Source organism: Sphaeramia orbicularis, chromosome 21, assembly GCF_902148855.1.
Source record: "Sphaeramia orbicularis chromosome 21, fSphaOr1.1, whole genome shotgun sequence".
NCBI lineage: Eukaryota > Metazoa > Chordata > Actinopteri > Kurtiformes > Apogonidae > Sphaeramia > Sphaeramia orbicularis.
The window spans coordinates 34,891,062-34,913,201 of NC_043977.1; the positions used below are offsets into that span (position 1 = coordinate 34,891,062).

The 22,140-nt window shown below is 35.3% G+C and overlaps 1 protein-coding gene across 1 annotated transcript; it reads right to left on the reverse strand.

Moving 5' to 3' along the window:
• Positions 1 to 59: 59 nt before the first annotated feature.
• On the reverse strand, positions 60 to 20,545 carry LOC115412569 (interferon lambda receptor 1-like). Its single transcript, XM_030125142.1, has 9 exons — positions 20,441 to 20,545; positions 19,096 to 19,235; positions 16,425 to 16,554; positions 14,877 to 15,052; positions 14,583 to 14,731; positions 13,051 to 13,216; positions 12,326 to 12,441; positions 2,058 to 4,241; positions 60 to 1,306 (listed from the first exon to the last, which is right to left on the reverse strand). Exons 2-8 carry the CDS (start codon positions 19,142 to 19,144, stop codon positions 3,567 to 3,569), a joined length of 1,461 nt encoding a protein of 486 aa, XP_029981002.1. The 5' UTR covers positions 19,145 to 19,235; positions 20,441 to 20,545; the 3' UTR covers positions 60 to 1,306; positions 2,058 to 3,566.
• Positions 20,546 to 22,140: the final 1,595 nt, after the last annotated feature.

Below are 22,140 nucleotides of genomic sequence, written 5' to 3' on the forward strand. Positions count from 1 at the left end.
TTGGGAAATTTTGATTCTTTGTCTACAATAATACCAATGGTCATGGATGTGACTTACTGTCTGTAGCTTTATTGAAAATGTGCATGTATATGGATGAGTCTTATGAATACATCGGCAATGATTTACAGTGAGTATAAAAATACAAATATGTGACTTAGCTGGATTAAACTCTTAAAACACAAATGTTGTAATTATCCGTTGCTCCTTATATTAAGATAATATCGTCCAATAGATGCTTAACAGTCTGTTCTAACACAAATTTACACAATGTTCATAAATCGGAATTTTTTGCATCAAATTTTAAGGCTTTGTTTACTTCCATCTAAAGTTCTTTATCCTTAACATGTTTCCTGTAAAAATAAAGTGAATAAATAAATGCAACATTTCTATTTTTAGTTTTTGTAGACTTGAGATGATTAAATTTCAACAAAACTAAAATATTTCACATACATCTGATGAATTAGCAGCATTCAGCAAGAGAACTAAATCAAGCCTAAAAAAAATACAACTGTCACAGTAACCGTATTTGAGGTGATTAATGTCTTTTAAGCGGAAAATAATATACAAAACAGTGCTGTAAATGATGTAAAATTGTCAATGTAATTGGTCAGCTTCATTCAGCTAAAGGAGACAAATGGCATGATTCTGCAAAATAATGTTTTTCTCAAATAGCTGCAATAATTACATAACAATAATGATTGTAAATTGCCTACTTGAAGTTGATGCAACTTGATGGTTGATTAGAACAGACTGTTACCAGATCCTCCGAGCATCATTTGGAATACATTTCCCTGCAGAAATATACAGTATATTATTGTAATGATGAAAAAAACATGATCAACATAGAGACATTTAACCAGTATAACCCTTAAAACTGTACTTCTGCTCTTCATGTAAACTGGTATTGTACATAAACAGTGACATGCAAACAAACAATAGCTTTGACATGACAGAACTATGTAAATGTTACCATGATCCAGACACAGTTCTATCAGAGCTGAACAAGATAGTCATAGCTGAATGTGCATATGAAGTGATTTTGTGAAATGCTGTGTAAATATTGTCTAAATAAAAGAAAAAGAAGACAAATCATTGATGGACTTATCTGTTATATGCGCTCACTTTCTACCCCTGTGTTGCTGTTTGTTCTCTAATAAATGGTATAAAAATCCTGATGAAACCTGACTGAGCAGGTGCAAAACCATCTTCAAAATGTGCTGGTGACTGAATTTTTTACAGGAAGCCGACACTTATATTCATTATAAGTAGCCCAGGTATTCATTTGTCATCTTTTTCACAATAGATCCTTTAAAACAGGGGTGTCAAACTCATTTTAGTTCAAGGGCCAGATTCAGCGAAATTTGAGCTGCGGTGGGCCGAACCAGAAAATAATAACATAATATATAAATTATGTTAACTCCAAACTTTTCTTCATGTTTTAGAGCAGGGGTGTCAAACTCATTTTATTCCAGTTCCACATTCAGCCCAATATGATCTCCAGTGGGCTGGACCAGTAAAATAATAACAGTGAAAAAAAAAAAAAAAATTAAATTATGATAATGTTAACACCTACAAAAATCTGAATAACATGAACAAGTGGAAACATCTTGAGAAAAACAACTACAATTTTAACAATATTCTGCCTCAGATTGTCAGTTTATCATTTACACGTGTGCATTACAACTTACATTACAATTACAAATGCACGAAACATTCAATAACAGGCAGAATATTGATAAAATTGCATTTACTTATCTTAAGACATTTCAGGTTTTTCACATTTTTTGTAAAATAATAGTTTTTATATAAACATTTTCATGTAATTTTACTTTTTTACACTAAAACAAAGATCAAATTTGCTGTTTTCATTATTTATAGGTTTAATATGATAGTAGTTTACTGGTTCTGACCCACTTGAGATCTAACTGGTCTGTATGTGGAATCTGAATTAAAAGGATTTTGACATCCTCAAGTGTTCATATCTTCAGTGTAATTTTTGTATTATACAAATTCCTCCTACAGGCCAGATTGGATCCCCCCTGGGCTGCATGTTTGACACCTGTGCTTTAAAACCACTAATAGATGACACAGGAAAGTATCAACATCTCACACTTGACTAGCTGTGGCCTGTAATTTCAGCACCATTCTCCTAAAACAGTCAATAACATGTAACTGATTCCTCATCCGTCAGCATTTTGAAGACCACAGTTAAGAGCTCCGTCAGTTACAGTTGCATAATAAAAACAGAACTAACACTGATCATATAAAAGGAGTTCAATGCTCATCACAGGGAGTTTTTCCTCTACTATTGGGCTTACTGTTTAATGCCAAGTTAAAATATGACCTAAATATATTACAGTGACTCATAACTTCTGCGTGAGTTGTAACAATCTATTGCAGAACTGGTGGCGAATACACAGAAATATTTTCAAAATAAAAAAAATAGCAAACTACTCAAGTTTCCTCCATCATACTTCAGTACCTTAAATAAATTCTGCATCATGTTAAGTAGACTCATCTGAATAACAAAAAATAGAGGACAGAGGATCATAATCCTAAGGCCCAGAACTTTATAAACACAAAGAAAATAATAAATTACAAAATTCCCTTAAGAAGATATAGCAAGTGCATGATTTTCCTGCATCTGCTTCTGTCTCTAAATGTGTCTGGGTGTTTCAAGTTTGAAACCTAGAAACAAAAATGGCCCCTGAACCATTAAAGCATCAGAGGAAACACTGATCGATGACGCATGAACATCGACAGTACATCAGCAGAAGGGAAGGCAGGGAAATCTGTTCCCTTCAAACAGAGGGGGGTTGTTTGCACATGATCAAGATCTTTAAGATGGAGACAAAGGTAATTCTATTGCAAAACTCATTCTGAAACACGTGCTCCCTGCAGGATGTTTTCACACCTTTACTTATATAAACATTTTCCATTTTTAACTGGACTAAAATGTGTAGGCGTGAAAACACTCTAAATCTCCAGACTGCAGATCTGTTTTTTTCCTGCCTGCGTGTTCTTTTCAAGATATATGTGGTCATAAATCCGACATGGGTATGATTTTTTACAATGTGACCTCAGTCTGAACAGTCCGTGTTTTGATCATGTGAGTTTTACATTATCTCTGACGTGCACCGACAGGAGTCACTTGAATACAAACATGGCAGACCACAGCAGTTGAGGTATTCAGTGTAAGGACATTGAGGTGACAAGTACTGGCCACATTTGAGAAATAATGTAAACAGAAAACTAAATGAATGTAAATGGGACTAGAACCTAAGATTTTAATCAATTAATCATGTTTTTGCTTAAATTTTATAAAATAACCAATATTATGGTTGATTTTTGCATCATATAGGCTTATTCCATTATCTGATCATGAAAAAGCTCCAAATTTAATCAACTAAGTGTCATAGCCTGTGAAACACTTATGGACACATTATTTTATTTGGCTTAGTTTCAATATCTTAAAATGATTGATTCATTATTAACTGTTGAAATTTCAACAGATATAGTCTGTCTGAAGACTCAAAGTTGAGTCGGGCATTCAGTGCATAGACTTGTCATCGACGCATGTATCCATTTGCTCCGTCGTACTCGTCCTCCTCCTCTTCATCATCAGAGCAGATATCAGAGTCTTTGGCGTCTTCGCTAAAATGACACATGTGTGAGAGGAGGACTGAAGTCTCCTCTGAAGCAGGAGGAGCAGACTGTAAATCAACAGGTGCTGGCTCCTCCTCTTTCTCCTCCTTGTGATTCCCGAAGGTTAATGTGAGGAGGTTCACGTCCTGGCTGCCCCACTCTCTCATGCCCTCCTCTTCCTTTTCCTCCTCCTCCTCTCTTTCAGTTCTTTCTGCAGTCAGACTGTCTGCAGTGGAGGTGGAGGTGGAGGTGTTGGCTGCGATGGGGGCTTTGGGCAGGGCACTGAATACCTCCGGGGGGACAGACAGAGTGTTCTGATTTGTGGGGAAACAGTTTGGGGACAAAGGAGCTGACAAAGATGATGACGAGGATGAAGAGGAAGTAGAAAGGAGGTTGGTGCCCACTCGCAGTTTGTAGCATCCTCCTCCTCTTCCCCCTGTGATGTCTGTGACACTCTCCTCATCGCTGTCGCTCGATTCTGTCTGGCTGCTCTTCTTTTTGCCTGAGGAGGGCGCTGTTGGCTTTACAGTCAGGATGGATCCCAGCGAAACGAGGGGTGAGGTATGTAGAAACTCATCTGTGTGATGGATGGACGTCTGAGAAAGAAGATGAACAACAAAAAGTCACATCAACAAAGGCAGGAGCTGTGAGCTTCAGTGAAAATAGTTAATCAACAGAATAAGTGTCTGCGTACACTATGACATTATGAAGTATGGAGATTTATGCTTCAAAATCAGGATTACAAATAGTCTCAGGTAGTCTGTGATGTGTAGCTGCATAACAGCGTCAAAGAAGAGCTGAAATAGTAAGGCAGATGTAACCTACAGTGCAGTGTTTTTATCATGTAAACACTAGGACAAGGGTCTTTTTTTTCCTTTTTTTTTTTTTTTTTTTTTTAACTCACATGGTGTTTTCTCTGAAATTAATCTGGTTTTGGTGATGAACTCTACCCACACTGTGACTGAAAATGGTGAATAATGTTTAAAAATGGAAAACTCTATTCGGTAAACAAGAATCAAACCAAAGTTTCCCAGGTTAAACACAGATCAGTTCACCCACTGCGTCTCTGAGTAGTTGAAGATCTACATCAGGGGAGTCAAACTCATTTTAGTTCAGGGGCCAAATTCAGCTAAATTTCATCTCAAGTGGGCCGGACCAGTACAATAATAACATAATAATATATTAATAATGTCAACTCCAAACTTTTCTCAATGTTTTAGAGTAGAAAAAGTTCATTTGCATTATGAAAAGGTTTATGTCTACAAACTCTCCTTTCAAAAGATGTGAAAAACATGAACAAACTGGAAAAAATAAGAGTAATTTTAACAATATTCTGCCTCAGTTTATCATTTTCACATGTGCATTCTAACTTACAGATCACAGTGGATCTACATATACACAAAACATTTAGTAACAGACAGAAAATTGTTGAAATTGTACTTACTTAAGACATTTCAGGTTATTCACTTTTTTTTTCTTTTTTTTTTTTTTTTACAAAATTATACTTTAGTGTAAATACATGAAAATATTTACATTTACAAACAGAAAAATTTGGAGTTGTCATTATTTATGTTATTATGAAAGTATTTGTCTGAATCCTGCCCACTTGAGATTGAATTGGTCTGAATGTGGAACCTGAAATAAAAGGATTGTTAATATCTTAGTGTAATTTTTGCACTTCACAAATTCATCCCAAGGGCCGGACTGGACCCTTTGGCTGGCCAGATTTGGCCCCCGGGCCGCATGTTTGACACCTGTGATCTACATGATACTTAACTTTACACCTTTTTTGTGCACATACTTGGGTGTAAATACCCAAATAACTGCTGTGTCTCCTTTGCACCTGGATGCAAATATAGCTGAGCAATTATACAACCTCCTAAACATCCAGACAAATGGTCAAAATATCAAAAACATACAGCGATGTCAGACCTTGGGTAGCACCAAGAAAACAAGTTTTAAAACAACACAACACTAACAGTCACTAAGAACTTCAGAAATTAGTATTTGGTGGAATAACCCTGATTTTCTAGTTTTTCTAAACTACATTCGATGTGATACATTCTTTCTGTCTTTCTTTCAGCCTCCATAGAACAAGGTTTTACTCATACTACTTGGAAAACTATGACTAAAACTACATTAAAAAAAAAAAAAAAAAAGCTTGGCATTTCCCCCGAAATATAATGAAACTACTTAACGTAAATTAAACTGAGAGACAAATAAAATGAGAAGGAAGAAGAAAAGAATGGACTATGGTATCTCCATCACCATTAGTCTTCTTCTGGACCACATTCAGAGGTTTTCACAGGAATGAGGTCTGGATATTTGGAGCCGTCTCTTAACTGTTTCCAAAGCTGTGTGTTTTGGGTCAAAACATGGTATTCGAAATCTCTCTGATGGGACGTTTTAGAGACAATTTGACAGATTAGTGTTGCTAAATGACCCACATTTTTACTTTTCAATTAATTTTTGCTTTAGTTGGACCATAAGAGATTATCCAAAACAAGGAGCTACTTTATATTGAAATAAATGTCGGAATGGCAATCAATTAAAGTTCACTCTCTGACAGGACATTACTGTGTTTTGACCCTTTTGGAGAAGACTGACTTAAAATGGTTGAACCTGCAAACACTGGGCCTGTTTACATCTACACTAAAACTCCACCCATTATCTGATTTCTGGAGTTATGGGATTGTTCAAGTGATAAAGTAAACAGCTTAATCTGATATATTATATTAGATAACGGCAGTAATCTGAATATGAGGAATCAGATTAACACATCTGGATTACTCCCCAATACTCCGATGTCTTCATGTTTGTACACCTGTTAATCTGATTTATTTCATTCTTTTACATCTGCACGTGTGTAAAAAAAAAAAAAAGAAATCATAGAAAACAGGTGCGACATAGTCAAACAAGAGCAGACGACAATAATAGGAAGTTTGAGTCTACCATCAGTATGAACATACAAAATTGGATGATCAACTGAAATGTCTAAATCAGGGTTTTTCGATTATCACATTTCTTTAGTGCATGTAAAGACATCAGGTCCACTTATTACATTTATGTGATTACTTCCAGTTATCATATTTTTATGCTCATGTAAATGGGCTCATTGTGGGCAGTAGTTGGGTCCGATTGAGCGAAAGTGAACATAAACATGAAAAAGTAAATTTGCGCACATCATTTATCAAGTGGGCTCATGTTTTAGCTAAAGATCCGTATTTTATGGAACTGTTATCCTTTTTAAAATACCACTTAGACAGTACAGGAGAAGTTCCGAACCTTCTGCTTGGCTGCATTAAATTAACAAAAAAACATGTAAAAGACTGTCTATTACTTTGAGAAATTTAAACTCTGAATGAGGAAGTTTGTGAATCCATATACTGGTCTCATTTAAAAAGATTATCTGTGAACTGTTTTTGAGAAATTACTCTTTTTTTGTAATTCACCAATATCAGTATGGACCACCACAAGTTGTAAATAACACTGTGTTAGTATTAAATACATTAAATAAAACATTGTGATTATAGCTGGCTTGCTATATATAAATATGTCAACATTTTGGGGGATGCATACAATGGTAAAGAGTCGTCCACGTGTTACTATGGCAACCTGTCCACGTGTTACTACATTCTCATATCAATAAAGCAGAGACTTTTCAATATTTTACTCCAAAATCTATTGTCAGCATAGTTGAACATTATCTAAAAGGTTTTGTCCTACTTGATATCAATTTCTGTCATGAACCACATGTTTTGAATGTTTGCGTAAAGCTTAAAAAATGTATGTCCATTTCAAGTTCATGTGTTACAGAGCAGTAATTTGACATTTTTCACCTAAAACTTTTATTTCCCCAAATTTTATTATACATAATGTTAAAGTGCTTACAAATACCTGCTCAAATATGTATAATACATGCATATAAGTTACTCTGTTTACATGAGAGAGACTGCTGAACGCAAAATGTGTCCATACGTTACCACTTGATCAGACCCACTTGTTTTATATTGTCTGCTCGTGTTTTTGTGAAAGGTTAATGAAGAAAAAATATTTTAATGTTTTGTCCCAAATAAAAACTTTTGTTAACTGAGAAACTGATTCAAAGTACTTTTTTCTGACAGGATTCTATCTGAAGGATTCCTGAAATACATTCAAGATAGAGGTAAGTGTTGACATGTTGATTTTTTTTTTTTTTTGCCTCCTGGAGTTGGTTGTTTTTCCTCTCAGAATTGCATTAAGTTTCTTTTGAATAATTCCATAATACAATTAAATTTTTACACTGTTGACAATTTGACCTGGAATTAAAATAGAGAAATAATTTTTGGGTATGGGTTTTTTTTTTTTTTTTTTATTTTAGATGGAACTGTTGCTTAATCATAGAAAGGCGAGCTGAAAACTGAAAAAAAAAAACAAAAAAACAAAAAAAAAAACCTGCTGCTGCTCATCCACTCACACATTTACAGTTGAATTCAGTGGCTGCTCGGTGTCTTTGTCTGAGGGGAAAACCCTTCAACACCTCTCTGTGCCTCTCTGCCAGATTTAATGCAACAGTGAAACCTGAAACAGCAGCTCATTTAATAAAAAAGCGTGTCCAAGTCCCCCTTGCATGACACAAACAGCACAAATCTTTAAAGGTTAACTATAAACAACACCCACGTCCCACACTGAAGATAGTAAATCCAAAAACTCACATGAATTAAAGGTTTCAGAAGATGTAGATGGTCAGCGCCTTCAGTAAATGTCAGGAGTTTTTTTTTGTTAATCATAACAGTGCTGCCGTGGGATAGAATTATTTATTCTCCAATTTTTTAAAACTATTTTTATCCACATTCCATACGACTGTGTGTTAATACCAGGAGAAACAACTAAACTGTTTTTTCTTCAAAATTCTGTAAATGTAAAAGTTACGACATTATTATTATTATTTTATTATTATTATAATTACAATTACAACAAATGGCCTCAGTGATCCTCAAAGGAATGACAATATATGGAGGTTTTTGGTCATACAGCTTTATCAAAACTGAAACCACTGTTAAATAAATTTGGAGGAAAAAAACTCTGTAAATTGAAAAAACCTGCAAATTAAACCAGGACTTTTGTTACAGCATGTGTGCATTTGGCACAAATTACAGAGCAGCAACATGACTACATATAGATGCGAATAACAATAATTACCTTAAGTTCAAATCAAGGTTATAATAGTTTCGGATTTATTATAGTTTAGTTTTGACTTTTTTTTCTCTAATTCAGTTAGTTTTAATTAGTTTTTAGAGCAGGTTTGCTAGTTTTGATTAGTTTTGTTTTTTCTAAATGCTTTGTTTTAGTTTTAGTATTAGTTTTTTCATATCTTTTACCTTCCTCGCTGTTGTATTCAATAAAATCCCATAAAGGACTCTGCTGCTTTCTCCTAACTTTAGTCTCCATGTTTCCAGGTAGAGTGGGAACGAGAGGTCGACTCTAAACCACAAGTGACAAGAAGTGATGGACCGTGAAGTGCCGTATGGTGCCGCCAACTAAAATTGCTTCAGCGAAATAAATCAATTTCATATCCATCCGACACTGACAAAGATGAAAACGAAGGGAATTTTATCCATTCATTTTTATACATTTTAGTTAGTTTTGTAAGCACACAATACAGTTTCAGTTACCTTTTTTTTTTTTTTTGTAGTTCTGATTCATTTCAGTTAACAAAAATGCTTTTTCAATTCTAGTTTTCGTCATTTTGTTAGTTTCTATAATAACCTTGGTTCCAATAACTGAAATTAACTCCTACATAAATATTTTAAATGCTGCTCATGGAAAACATCGATATATACAATAAATTTAGAATAATTAATAAAAAAGCCAGTCTACACTTTGTGAATGCAGTATTTCATGTCTCATTGGACCAGGGCTGGATTTCAGTCTAGACTATAGAAAATATTGGGTTGACACCTGGCATTTCATGGTGTATTATTACATTGGTTTTGTTATTTTATGACTTCTATTCAGGTCCATATATGTTTGGTCAGTGACACAAATGTTCCTCTGTACACCACCACAGTGGGTCTGAAATGAAGTGGTGTGACAGAAATGTGGACTTTCAGTTTTAATTGAAGGGGTTTATCAAAAATACTGCATTAACCGTTTAGCAATTAGGCTAGTACAACATAGTATTTCTGAGTTGGCCTCGCTGTGCCTGCTGAAAAAGCTCTAATGACAATAAAAGAAATACCCTAACAGTATTTCTAAAGTCTTCACAGTCTGGATAAAAGCCTCTCAATGTCCAAATCTGGATTAGAGACACCAGTGATAGCCCTGTGAGGCAACCTTGTTGTGGTATAGGGCTCTACAAATAAAACTGAATTGAATTGATAGACTTTTGCAATCTACCAGTCGATCACAATCAACGTATTACACACCCCTGTTCTAAAGCCTTTCCACCCATATTTCCTGATCTGATTTTTTTTTTTTTTTTTGAAGGAGCACCAGGTTATGATTGAATTTGTGCCAATTCATAGTGACAGAAGGTATACTTTAAATTTAGCTTTTAACAATTTTTTTTTTTTTTGTTTCTCAAGCACTAAATACTGAGACTAAATGATGACAAATGCAAAATGAGCAAACAGAATATGATATAATCGTTAGTTATCAGCCAAACTACGTACGTCTGTATTTGAGGTGGTGCGTCCCCGGGTTGTAATAACAGTTATGAGGATTTTTGGTGATCACTGACTTCTCATCAGCTTTTCATGCACTTCTGAAAACCCCCATTTTTTCCACTGAATTTTTGCATTCGCAGTTTCTGCTCTAAAGGGGTGGGGGATCACATCGCATCGACCCAAGCCTTCTCGAAGCCAGAAGCCACTACCAGATAACAATTTCTGATGAAGTCACTGAACTCTTTCATGGAAAACCCACATCACAACTGAAAAATGTATTGTATTTTCTCACTTTATCTAACATCTACCCCCAATCCTTTATGGCCAAGTCAGACCTCATCTGACAAGTATGAATGCCAACCTGATGCAACGTATCTGCTCAACAAAACTGAATATGCCTTCCTGTGTCTTTTTTTCATTTACCACAGATCAACCACAACCACTGCACAGTTACCAGCATTCAATATGCGTATCTTTCCGCCTGCAGTTCTTTCCTGTTAAATTACTTAGAAAACATTCAGTGACGGTGCAATAGGTTCAACACTGCAACAACAGCCTGCACAAGAAAGAAACCAACATTCATAAATCTCGACAAATTCTGCCAAATGTTGCTTGACTAGATTTCCTAAAACAAAAGTCTGGCTACTGGAAATAAAGCCAATATATGGGCAAGTTCTGCAAACAACTGTTATTTAAGATAAAATCACAGGTTATGTCAGTGGTCTCATTCTTAAAATACAGAAAACAAGCCATTTAATATATGTCATATGAAACAAAATTAGTCAGATAATGTAACCTGTTTACACACCAACACAAAACTGCAACAATTCACTAACTAACAATAGCCTGTGGACCACCATCAGCAAAGCCACTGACTGTGACCACAGATACAACTTGTGCAGGATGAACATAGATTTTTCTCAACATTTCTGATCAAACAAATCTTATCTTGCAAACAGAGACCATTATCTTTTGTCAACTTCAATTTGAGCTGGTGTTTAAATACCCAGAATGTAACTTTTGCCACAATTTTAAATAACTTCTCATTCAAAACAGTGAAAAACAATGACTGCTCCATGCTGCTCATTGCATTCTGTTATTAATTTTTGTTATGTTAGTCTTAATTTTGTTACTTATGTTAATAATATACAGATAAGGATTGGAGCTACTTTGAGTAAACATTAAAAGTCACTGATTTGCTTGTTTAAGGTCAAAATGACATTTAGTGGCAGCACTCGGGAGTTTAAATAAATAGTTATAAATCAGATTTCCTTTACATTAAATCACAGAACTTTGTTCATTATTATTTTATCATTATCATCATCATTTATTGTTTCAAAACCAGTCATTATCATAGTTGACAGATTAAAGGGGTCATATTTTGCTAAACCCACTTTTATTAGTCTTTGGTTCATTTATTTGTGTACTTGGACCCTAATAGTTCCAAAAGTTTGAATTTGAACCCTCCAGGTGCTGCAAAGCTGTTTTTATATTCATTCCAGCGAAAATCTAGTGGATTTCTACAACCCGTTTTAATTCTTGCTTAATTTGTTTCGTTTTATAACTAGTGGCGTCATGACATTTGCACATATAAGGTCAAGACTTCCGACGAACATTTCTCCGAATACCCCATAATTGTTTATCAGCAGCAGCGGTTGTAGTCCATACTAAAAATATGTCCAAACTTCGAGCCGATTACCTAAAATGTTCAGTTGTTGGTTGTATTAACGAACATAAGTGGCTGAAAGGGACAGAAAACACAGTCAATAACCTGAAGGGGGTGGGTTGTGAAGTGGCTCATCTGGATTTAAAGGGCCAGTGCTCAAAACGACCTTTCTTGTGTCATTACTCAGAAATAGGGTTGATGATGGACCTGTGGAGTTTAACTAATGAAGAATTCAGACCCAAGCATAGCATTTACAGTTTATGTAGACCACAGGGAGATGTTTTAAAGTGCATAATTCAACTTAAAAAAGCTAAATATCGCTCCTTTTAGTGACTAGAGCAGATCCGTTCACAGTGTGAATACTCACCAAGACCAGTGGCAGAGGTGTGTTTTTCAGCCAGATGAAACCAGCAAAGTACAGAAGACCCAAAACGACCAGAATGAAGATCACAAACAAGCACAACGTAGCTGCGATGGGGGGATCTGTAGTGTGGAAGGAGTTACAGACATGTTATCAACCTGAATTGTTTATATAAACTAACTGTTAACTGTTGCTGTTAATTTTAAAGCCAAAATAATACACTGCGCGCCCCTGTATACATATACCTACACAGAGCATATTGGCTGCAAGTAACTCAGTACTATTGGCTTGAATCTAAGGTATCAACAAAGTATAAAATAGTCCTAAAATACAGTAAATACAGAAGAATAGATTATGGGTTTTGTGTATTAACCAAAAAGGTAGTTGTAGTGAAAAAACATGTACCAGGTACTGTACATACAAATCACAGTAAATCACTGTAAAGTTTCATTCAAGCAGATAATTGTTTGTTTTACTCTTGAATTGCTAAATGTTGCCGCACAACTACATGTCTTTCCATTCTTTCTAAAGAGGGTGTGTTCAAGTGGGATAGTAGTATCAGCACATACCCTCAGTACCATAATACTGCAATACCTGCTTAATAAAGAGGCAAAAAGTACTAACTTCAAGACCTGTATACATTTTAACATAAACGTATTGCTTTTAAAACCATGGCAAATAAGAAGCAAAAAGAATATAAAATGTAGACAGAAATCCTCATTGAGTTGTACCTGTATTTAAGTGGCCAGGGATGATAACACAGTTAGGTTGGCTGAAGTTGAATGTTCTTTGCATATCACCGCCTAAAAAGCCTGAAACCCTGACCGAGATGCAGTACTCTCTTCCTGGAGGCAGATCTTTCAAAACCTCTTTGTTCAGAGACGTTATTTCCCTTATCTGTGTACACAAACAGAGAGCACAGAGTTAAACAACACCAATAATGCAACTCTGAATCACAAAACAGGCATGTTATTGGCTAAGGATAAAAAAGGAGAATCTTGTGTTCAGTAAGACATGGTTTTAATGGCAACAATACTGGACTAAGAAATCTCATTGTAATCATTACGACCATGAGGTTTTTGCTCCTTTACATTAACATTCAGTTTATTTCAGTATTTGTATAACTACCTTTTGCAAATGGAAGACAATATTACAATTTAGTATTTGAAATGCACCAACAAAAAGCCTCTCCACAGGGGTATAAAACAGCTAGCTAGGGGAAATAAGTGTTAGAAGACCAGATTTGGGGTCATTTAGCACAATCTAATGCTACTATTACACACTGACAGAGCTGGGTGATATAACCAAAAACTTAAATCTAGATTTTCTTCCCCAGCGTAATACGTGATTTGCAATTTAATCAACTGTGATCAGGATAACTGAACTGAAATTAAAGGTTGATTCAAAAATATTGTCTTTACTCAAATTATATGCTAAATATAACTGAAGAAACACATTCATCATTAAAACATTGTAAGAAGCAAACAGGTTATTTTTTGCTGAACAAGAAAGCTCTTTAGAGGAATTATCCTGACATGTGATTTAGGCATTTTTCATAATTTTCAGAAAGCCAAATCTTGATTATTCACATTATTTCAACATACTGCCCATATTTCAATGCCTTTCCAACAGTAAACATTTAATAAATTACTCTAAGAGGGAAATGGCCTTCTTCAGTGTTTTACCGGACAGTCTGACAATATTTAAAAGACAACTGTCAAGATGCTCGCTGTCTGTTTTAAGTCAGAAAATTGAGATTGATCTGAACCCCAACAAACCTGGAAAGTAATTATTAATAAGTACTTAATAATATAACTATAATTACCAATTATTGTAGACTCAACCAGGTATGTAAAAGTGGCTTCACATTTCCATAGTATCATTAACAACAACATCCGCTCATCTGTATTCACATGTACATTTATTATTTTGACTAAAGGGAAAGTGCTGAAGACGGAAGGTGTGTATGTTTAAATCATGTTGATTTTCCCTCCATTTCAATTCCTGCAGCTTTAACACGTTCATTTCCGAAAAATTTGGATTATTGGGCTTTTACGGGCCAGCCTAAACCTTGACTTTTTCCTATAATGTCCTGTTTCATCTCATGGTGAGTGTTTGGGTTGAACTAGGCTTTCGGTTCATCACTGTTTTGGTGAGAATTAAACCCATAGACCCCAGTGTTGCAAAGTATATAATCACCTGCACTGGACTTTTTAAAATCTACACTTGTTTTGGTATGAGCGACAACACTAACATACATTACCCGAGGTTCGTCTGCATTGTTGCTCTTGATCCTGAGTTGGTATTTGAAACGGTTATAGATAGCCCTCACGTGCTCCATGGGAGGGTCAAAGTTCAAACACAAATCTAGGCCACAGGAGGTGACGGTGAACAGCGGGGGGTCCAGAATAGCTGATGGATGAGATACTTTAGTTACAAAAGTACTAACAGCAGAATAGTTGAAATGTCATGTGGTTTACAAAAAACAACTGATGTTCAGAGCTGAACTCGCCTCCATCTTGTGTCCCTTTAAATCAGCATCTTTAACTTCACTTACTGTCTCTGATGGGATGAAATGCTGTTGATTCAACTGCCTTTGAAGAGTGTTTATCCAGCACTGCTACAACCCTGATAAAGTAGTACTTTTGTGGGTCAGAGAGGGATACTGTCATGTTGCAGACGAGTGGATGCTGGACATGCTCGCAGCCAACAACTGGATTCCAGGAGTGTTTGCTTCAAGAAACAGAGGATAAAGAGACAGGGGTTTAATAAATCATCACTTAAAAATCACTCTGTTCTGAATGTGTCTCATATTTTTTTTTTCTACAAGGAAGTTGAAAAATGATCATCTCTCTTTCTAATATAAAATTACCTTCATAAAAGTTCATTTCTGAGGTGGAACTGTCACTGACACCACATGTTTCCTGTTCTCTGCGAGTCAGTTTTCAGTGTCTGAACAGTGAACAACTGGAAAAGTTGCATACTAGATTTGACTGGCTTCAAAAAACAAACTTATTTATTACAAAGTCTGAACATTTTATGACTCATTTCTGTGTAAAAGGAATGCAAAGATATTGCAGACTGCTCTGACCCTCAACTCCATATATTGTTTAAAACTCATGTCCAGTATTTCTCCTGTGCAGCTGCAAATTTTGGAATACTAAAAGCCAAGGTACCTCCAAGAAAGAAAAATTTCATATTAATAACAGAAATACTGAGATTCAGTGGTGTGCTGTTAACCAAAGACGCATTTACTAGAACGTATACCTCCGCCAAGGCCCCACAGTCCTGATGCCTTTCAAAAAAGACTATGGTTTTACCACCTAAAAAGGCTCATCTAAAATAACAGTCCTTCCCTATAGGTATGTAAATCCCTGAAAACTTCCAACCCGCCAGATTTTCAAAACAGAAAGAACATTTCTGCAGCCATCTTTGTTGTGTTACTTTGTGGTCAGTTTTTATGTGAACAATAACCAGCACTGATGTGTTTAATTACAATTATTTCACACAATTATAGCATCATATTATTTTGTACTTCTTGTGTAATCCTTCTGAGAGACAAACACTTGTGGGTGAAAGTATAACTTATTTAGTGGAGCTAAAGTCAAATCTGTCCAGATGGAATTGTAGAAGCATGTAAGTGGCAGGAAGTCATCTGTCGTACAGCTTCTTAACTTTATTTAGATTCTGCTGTTCTATCTTGCACTCTCCCAAAAGATTTCTCAGAATATTTATAATCAAGCTGCAACACTTAGCCCATAAAGACCCAAACAGCCACCATCAACCAAATCCATCTACTGATGCAAACTGTTTGATACTTGTTGATCCACTAATCCTATCAATATATGTGGAAAAAAAACATGTAAGTGAAGATGGACTGCAGAGTCTTGTCCTGAGGTGGAGGTTCTCCTGTGTTGAGCCATGCATTTATGGAGGGGTTGTTTTGAGTCTTTGTGGGTTAAGCCGCTCATAAACGTCAAAGATAATTCTTCCAAACGTCTTCTGAGGGTGTGTGGTAATATAATCTCAGACAAACATCTTCAGATTTTCCTGTTAAAAGAATCTCTGTAAACAATCCCTGCACTCAAATAAAGACAGAACTTACTCCTGTGTGAGAAATGTGACCTTATAATAGACTCCTGGGGGGGTTCCCACTCCAGCCTCCCATTGAAGCATGTGATGGAAATGACTGGAGTTCAGCCTCACACTGAGGGGCTGAGGGAGGTCACTCATCACTGAAATATAACCAAACACAGCATCAAATGCAGATGTGCAAGTATAATAAATGCAACCAACAAATCATTTCCACAGAGTCTAGATTATTCCATTAATCATTTCTTCAACACACATACTAATTTTCCGGATGTTTTCAAATACTTTTTTAAACAGGAAATACCAAACCCAGCAACACCATGTGATCCTTTAAGTGGTCGAGAAGTAATGAATTTGCTTTGCCGCATTTTGTGAAACCTGGCTTTATTGTAAGAAAAACGATGTTCCCAAAGAATGTATCTGACTAGAATACATCAGGCCAGTTCTATGATTAGAATAAGCATTTTAATTATGATTGGGCAATTAATCACATATCGGTGACACATCGGATGAATTTGTGTAAACACAGGAAGTGTTAATATTAGATTTATGACAAATAATCCCTGATCAGGTGAACAGAGCTTGACAAGCTTCTCCTTCAGAAAAATAATGTTTTTGATTCTCAATTTTGGTCTTAGTCTGTATGTTGTAATCAGTATTTTAATAATCATGTTGTGCTTTTTTGTAGGGTGATGAGTGCTAGGCTATGAGTCCATGGCATTTTAATTTCCCCATGTGGCGATTAGCTAATCCCTCCCTCCCTCCCTCCCTCCCTCCATCCATCCATCCATCCATCCATCCATCTAAAAGCAACAATAGCAGGCCGGCTCCACTCATTATTAAAAATAATGTAAACTATAATATTTAGGTATATTTAGGTATGTAGTACAGTTTTAAACCACTACTGCACAGAACAGTGGATTACTCACTTCACAAATGTGCTGTTTACAGGAGTGGCACCTCTAGGTGTAATGGCACGTGCCTACACCTGTCATAATTATTACACAATCACTTTGAATCATGTTTGAACTAAGCACAATTACTTGCATAATCCTGATAACTATCCTGTTGTTCACTTCCCTGTATAAAAACAGCTGATGAAAACTATTTTATTCATATTTTATTACATTACTATTTCAGAATTTTTTCCACAGATTCAGGTTTGACTCTTTTCATGATGTCATCTTGTTGCACCTCCAGCATATCAGGGTATCTATCATTATCTGTAGCATCTCTATATATTTCAGTCAAAGGTCTATACACCATTTCCCATTAAGTTGGAATAAAGTATTTTCACCTTTTCTCATAAAATGACCAGGACAACGCGATTTACTGCACCTAGTCAAAGGTGATTACAGGGTGGGGAAGCAAAATTTACAATATTTTGAGGCAGGGATTGAAAGACAGTGTATGACCAATTAGTTTATTGAAGGTCATGAGAATTTATTTGCCACAAGGAAATTGACATAATAGAAAATGTTTTTATTCTATGTGTCCTCCTTCCCTCTCAATAACTGCCTTCACACGCTTCCTGAAACTTGCGCAAGTGTTCCTCAAATATTTGGGTGACAACTTGTCCCATTCTTCTTTAATAGTATCTTCCAGACTTTCTCGTAATAGTTTTGCTCATAGTCATTCTCTTCTTTTCATTATAAACAGTCTTTATGGACACGCCAACTATTTTTGAAATCTCCTTTGGTGTGACGAGTGGATTCAGCAAATCACACACTCTTTGACGTTTGCTTTCCTGATTACTCATATGGGCAAAAGTTTCTGAAGAGGTGTGGATAATAGTGTTAGGTATGATTATGACATCAATATATGTTTGGTTTCAAAACAACTGACGTAGTGCCTGCTGAGAAAAAACAACTAAATGTTCATTGTAAATTTTGCTTCCCCACCCTGTAATGATATGTATAAATAGGAATAAAAAGAGGAATGTGTCTGAAAACACAATAATTCCAAATTTATCGTAGTAACTAAGTTTCAGTGTGAAATATTTAAGGGGATTTTGGAGAATTTAACTGTTTACAGAATATGTATAATCATGTTTTCATTAGTGTATAATCTCACGCTACTAACAATTGCATTTTTGCCCCTCCAGCTGAAGTCAGTTACTGCCGTGGAGTCTGCCATGTTTCTACAGTATCTCAGAATGAACTTCCTCTTGTACTGTTTACTGTTTCATTGCAGGTGATATCCAGTCTTTTTTTTCCAATTTTCTTTTTATTAGGATTTTCCATGGTTCACATGTTTATTCACATTACAATTCATCATTCTCATCCATTCATCTGTAAATTACAATACACCTGTGACTCCACAGACAACACAGATAAGGATGATTGGTCCTCCCTCAGCAATACGAAAGATGAAATTTATACAATACAAAATTAAGAACTAAACTCCCTGATATCCAGTCTTAATAGGCATTCTTGTCACCTAGTATTGTCTTAACTACAAAGCTAAGAGCAAACAAGAGCTTGCTTTGATGCATGTCAGGCTCTACATGAAGCAACAATAAGAAATCAAAAGATGGATAAATGAGATCAAATAAAATGTTTGAGTAATACCTCACATCACCAAATTTAAAACTATTTAATGACTATTAAAGCCAAAGGGTTCAGAGGATCTTTCTGAAATTAAATTTTTATGGACTTACAAAAACCCTGTGACTGTGAACTCACCTGGAAAGACCTGAGACAGCCATATGAGCATCAGAATGAGAGCAGTCATGACAGCCAAAGCCTTCTCTGCTGCACCTCCATCAGTCTCTCAAGCCACACCACTGCGGACTTTGATTCATCTTTCACTTTCCATATGAGCACTGTGTGTCGAAATAAATCTGAGGTCAAACTTGCTGAGGCAAAATCATGCTTTTACTTAACACTATGGCCACCAAATAAAAATAATCAGTGTAAAGTAAACCAAACTCTAGAAATGATCCTGTATCACTAATATTCAGTAAGATGCAAAATACTTCTACTTTGTCTGTGGAAAGTACCAGTTTTCCCATGTTCTTTGACCTATTTGATCAGGTGACTTGTGCAACATCTTCCTCATCCAACTCTTTAGAAAATTGGACACAATTTTGACAGGTGTGATTTCATTCTACAGAAATATGGCTTGACTTGTTGCTGAACATACCAAGTTTTCACACCACAGAGTCGACAGTTATCTGATGTTTATTAATATACATAGGATTAGTGAGTAACTGCTGAACTAGGTGTCAAAACTGGCACTACTATTTACAAATTTCTGATTTCAGCAAATGAGTATACCAATACAAAATCTTAGATATTACGTCCTAACTAAGTATCAGTTAGTCTTTGATAATACTGAGAACATTTCTCGAAATCGTATCAGTTATAGAAATGCAGTGCAGTGTTTTCTAACCCACTTTGTCATAAAACATTTTAGACTTGCTACTTTTGCACCTTGTGTCGACCCTACTCTGCCATTTTGTAAATAACAACAAGCAAATAAACACAAAATACACAAATGGTTGGTGATTTGAACTTCAAATGTCACCACTGCTACTATTGTTTATTTAAATTTCCACAACCTTTAAGCCACTTTTAGAGTCCTGATTTGAATCTTCTCGTTATTATGAAAGTGCTACATTATCATGAAGTCAAACTTTCATAGAAAAACATTCCAATACAAGATATATATATAAAAAATGTAGCTACATATGACACTGAAATCCGCTAAATTCCTGTTCGTCATTGGACTTACAGAAAGCAGCATAATACCAGTGTTTCGTGACCGCAAACTGTCAAAAAATAGCATGTCTTCCATTGTTTAAAACAGTTTACAAAAATTTGCTTTGTGGTGTAGACAGAAAATAAAAATGAGAAGTGTTTGTGTAAACGCCCACTCCACGGAAACGTTATCTGAAAAAAAGTTACCGCTAGCTAGCTAACCGACAACAGCATGTAAACAACACGGCACCTAGCTAAAGATATTCAGCTAATACATGCAAGATACAGACTGTTATTACATGTTAGCTTTGTAAGACAGAATAAATACCTGTACTGGAATGGGTTTATGTGTTATCCATGCGTTTCAGTAACAGAAGAAAGTCGCGACTCGACAAACTCTCAACACTGTCTCCCACATTTGACTGGAGCCGCTGCTGATGCATTCAAGGATAACTCGAAAACTCCCAACTTTAACACATTGAAGTTTTATATAAAAAAAAAAAAATCTTATATATGATTCATTAACAATAACTACTTTTGGGTAGACAGATTGTAATTTAAAACTTTGATTATTCTTCTAAGTAACACTATAAATTATTAAAATGCCTGATGAGTAAAAGAACTTGAAACGTTTGTTTTTTTACTGTAAATACTGCCAAAAATAAAACTCGACAATCACCTAATTCTTTGAAAAGGTGTCGTATTATTGCTAAGTTTTCAGATTCGTAATGATTTTACAGTTGTACAATCTGTTAAAGTGCAAATATTTGTTGTTGCTCATGCTGCCTCAGAGGAAATCCCATTTTACCCAGTGTTTGAGAAGGCATCATGTGTGATAGGAAATCATGTGACCTAAAAGAAGTACTGGAACTGGAACAGTCCACATCATCCAAAACATAGATACAGAGGGAAAGTGTTTTCACCCTACAAAGCAGTGTTTTTCAACCTTGGGGTCGGGACCCAATGTGGGGTCGCCTGGAATTCAAATGGGGTGGCCTGAAATTTCTAGTAATTGATTAAAAAAAAACAAAAAAAAACTTACTTGTAAAAAATATATGGGGAGTTGACAGAGACAATCCCAATACATAAAAGACAAACTGTGAAGCTGAAACTGAAGCACTGTGGTACTGTTTACCTTTCAAATGTTCATTGTGGTTGGATTCAGATGCTGCAACTCTTTCATAATTCATAGTTGGAGTTATTGTTTGTTCAGTATTAATTGTCAGCCTTGTAAATCCAAGCTGGACTGACTACATATCCTGACCAAGGAAAATAAAATTCTCACTTTGTGCAGTAATTTACACCTGGCTTTTCTGCTTCCATCCAGAATAATATACATTATATAGACTAAAGCTCCTAAACTATGGAACGATCTGCCTCTCCATATCAGACAGACCTCCTCTCTGTCTGTTTTTAAATCCCTTCTTAAAACCCATTTTTTTCTCCTTGGCTTTTGAAACCATGTGAGATGTTTGAAGGTACTAGCTTTATTCTATTGTTTTTATTTGGTAGTGGTTTACTGTTCTTATTTATGTATTTTATTTATTTATTTATTTATTTTGTTGTTTTTAATTGTATGGCTTTTTATGTTGGTTTTTTTTTTCTAAAATCTTTTCTTGTATTTTATTCTTCTATTTTAGTTTTATTTATTCTTCTGTACAGCACTTTGGTTTTGTTGTTTGTTGTTTTAAAGTGCTTTACCAATAAAGTTGGAATGCATTGGGTTGGATAAGTGTTGTCTTAATTTAACTTTTTTTTTTTTTGCAACATAGTATAGCAAATTATTACATGATCAAAAACAAATTAGTTTTAGCAAAAAAAAACAAACAAAAAAAAAAGTCTCTGTTTTGAATGTATGGGGTCGCCAGAAATGTGTGATGTTAAAATGGGGTCAAGGGTGAAAAAAGGTTGGGAACCACTGCTATAAAGAGTTCATCTATCAAGTCTTTATTGAAAATCTGTTAATTATGAATGAATGAATGAATTGTTTATTTTGGTATGTATATACATTAATCATTGCGCATAGTA

Bases quoted from the DNA above. Each gene is read 5' to 3' on its own strand.
- LOC115412569 (XM_030125142.1), bottom strand. From the start codon at position 19,144: ATGACTGCTCTCATTCTGATGCTCATATGGCTGTCTCAGGTCTTTCCA. The intron at 12,442-13,050 runs GTACAACTCAAT...TCCACACTACAG, and splicing joins CCCTGGCCACTTAAATACAG to ATCCCCCCATCGCAGCTACG. The intron at 4,242-12,325 runs GTGAGTATTCAC...CTTCTTTCTCAG, and splicing joins CACCTCTGCCACTGGTCTTG to ACGTCCATCCATCACACAGA.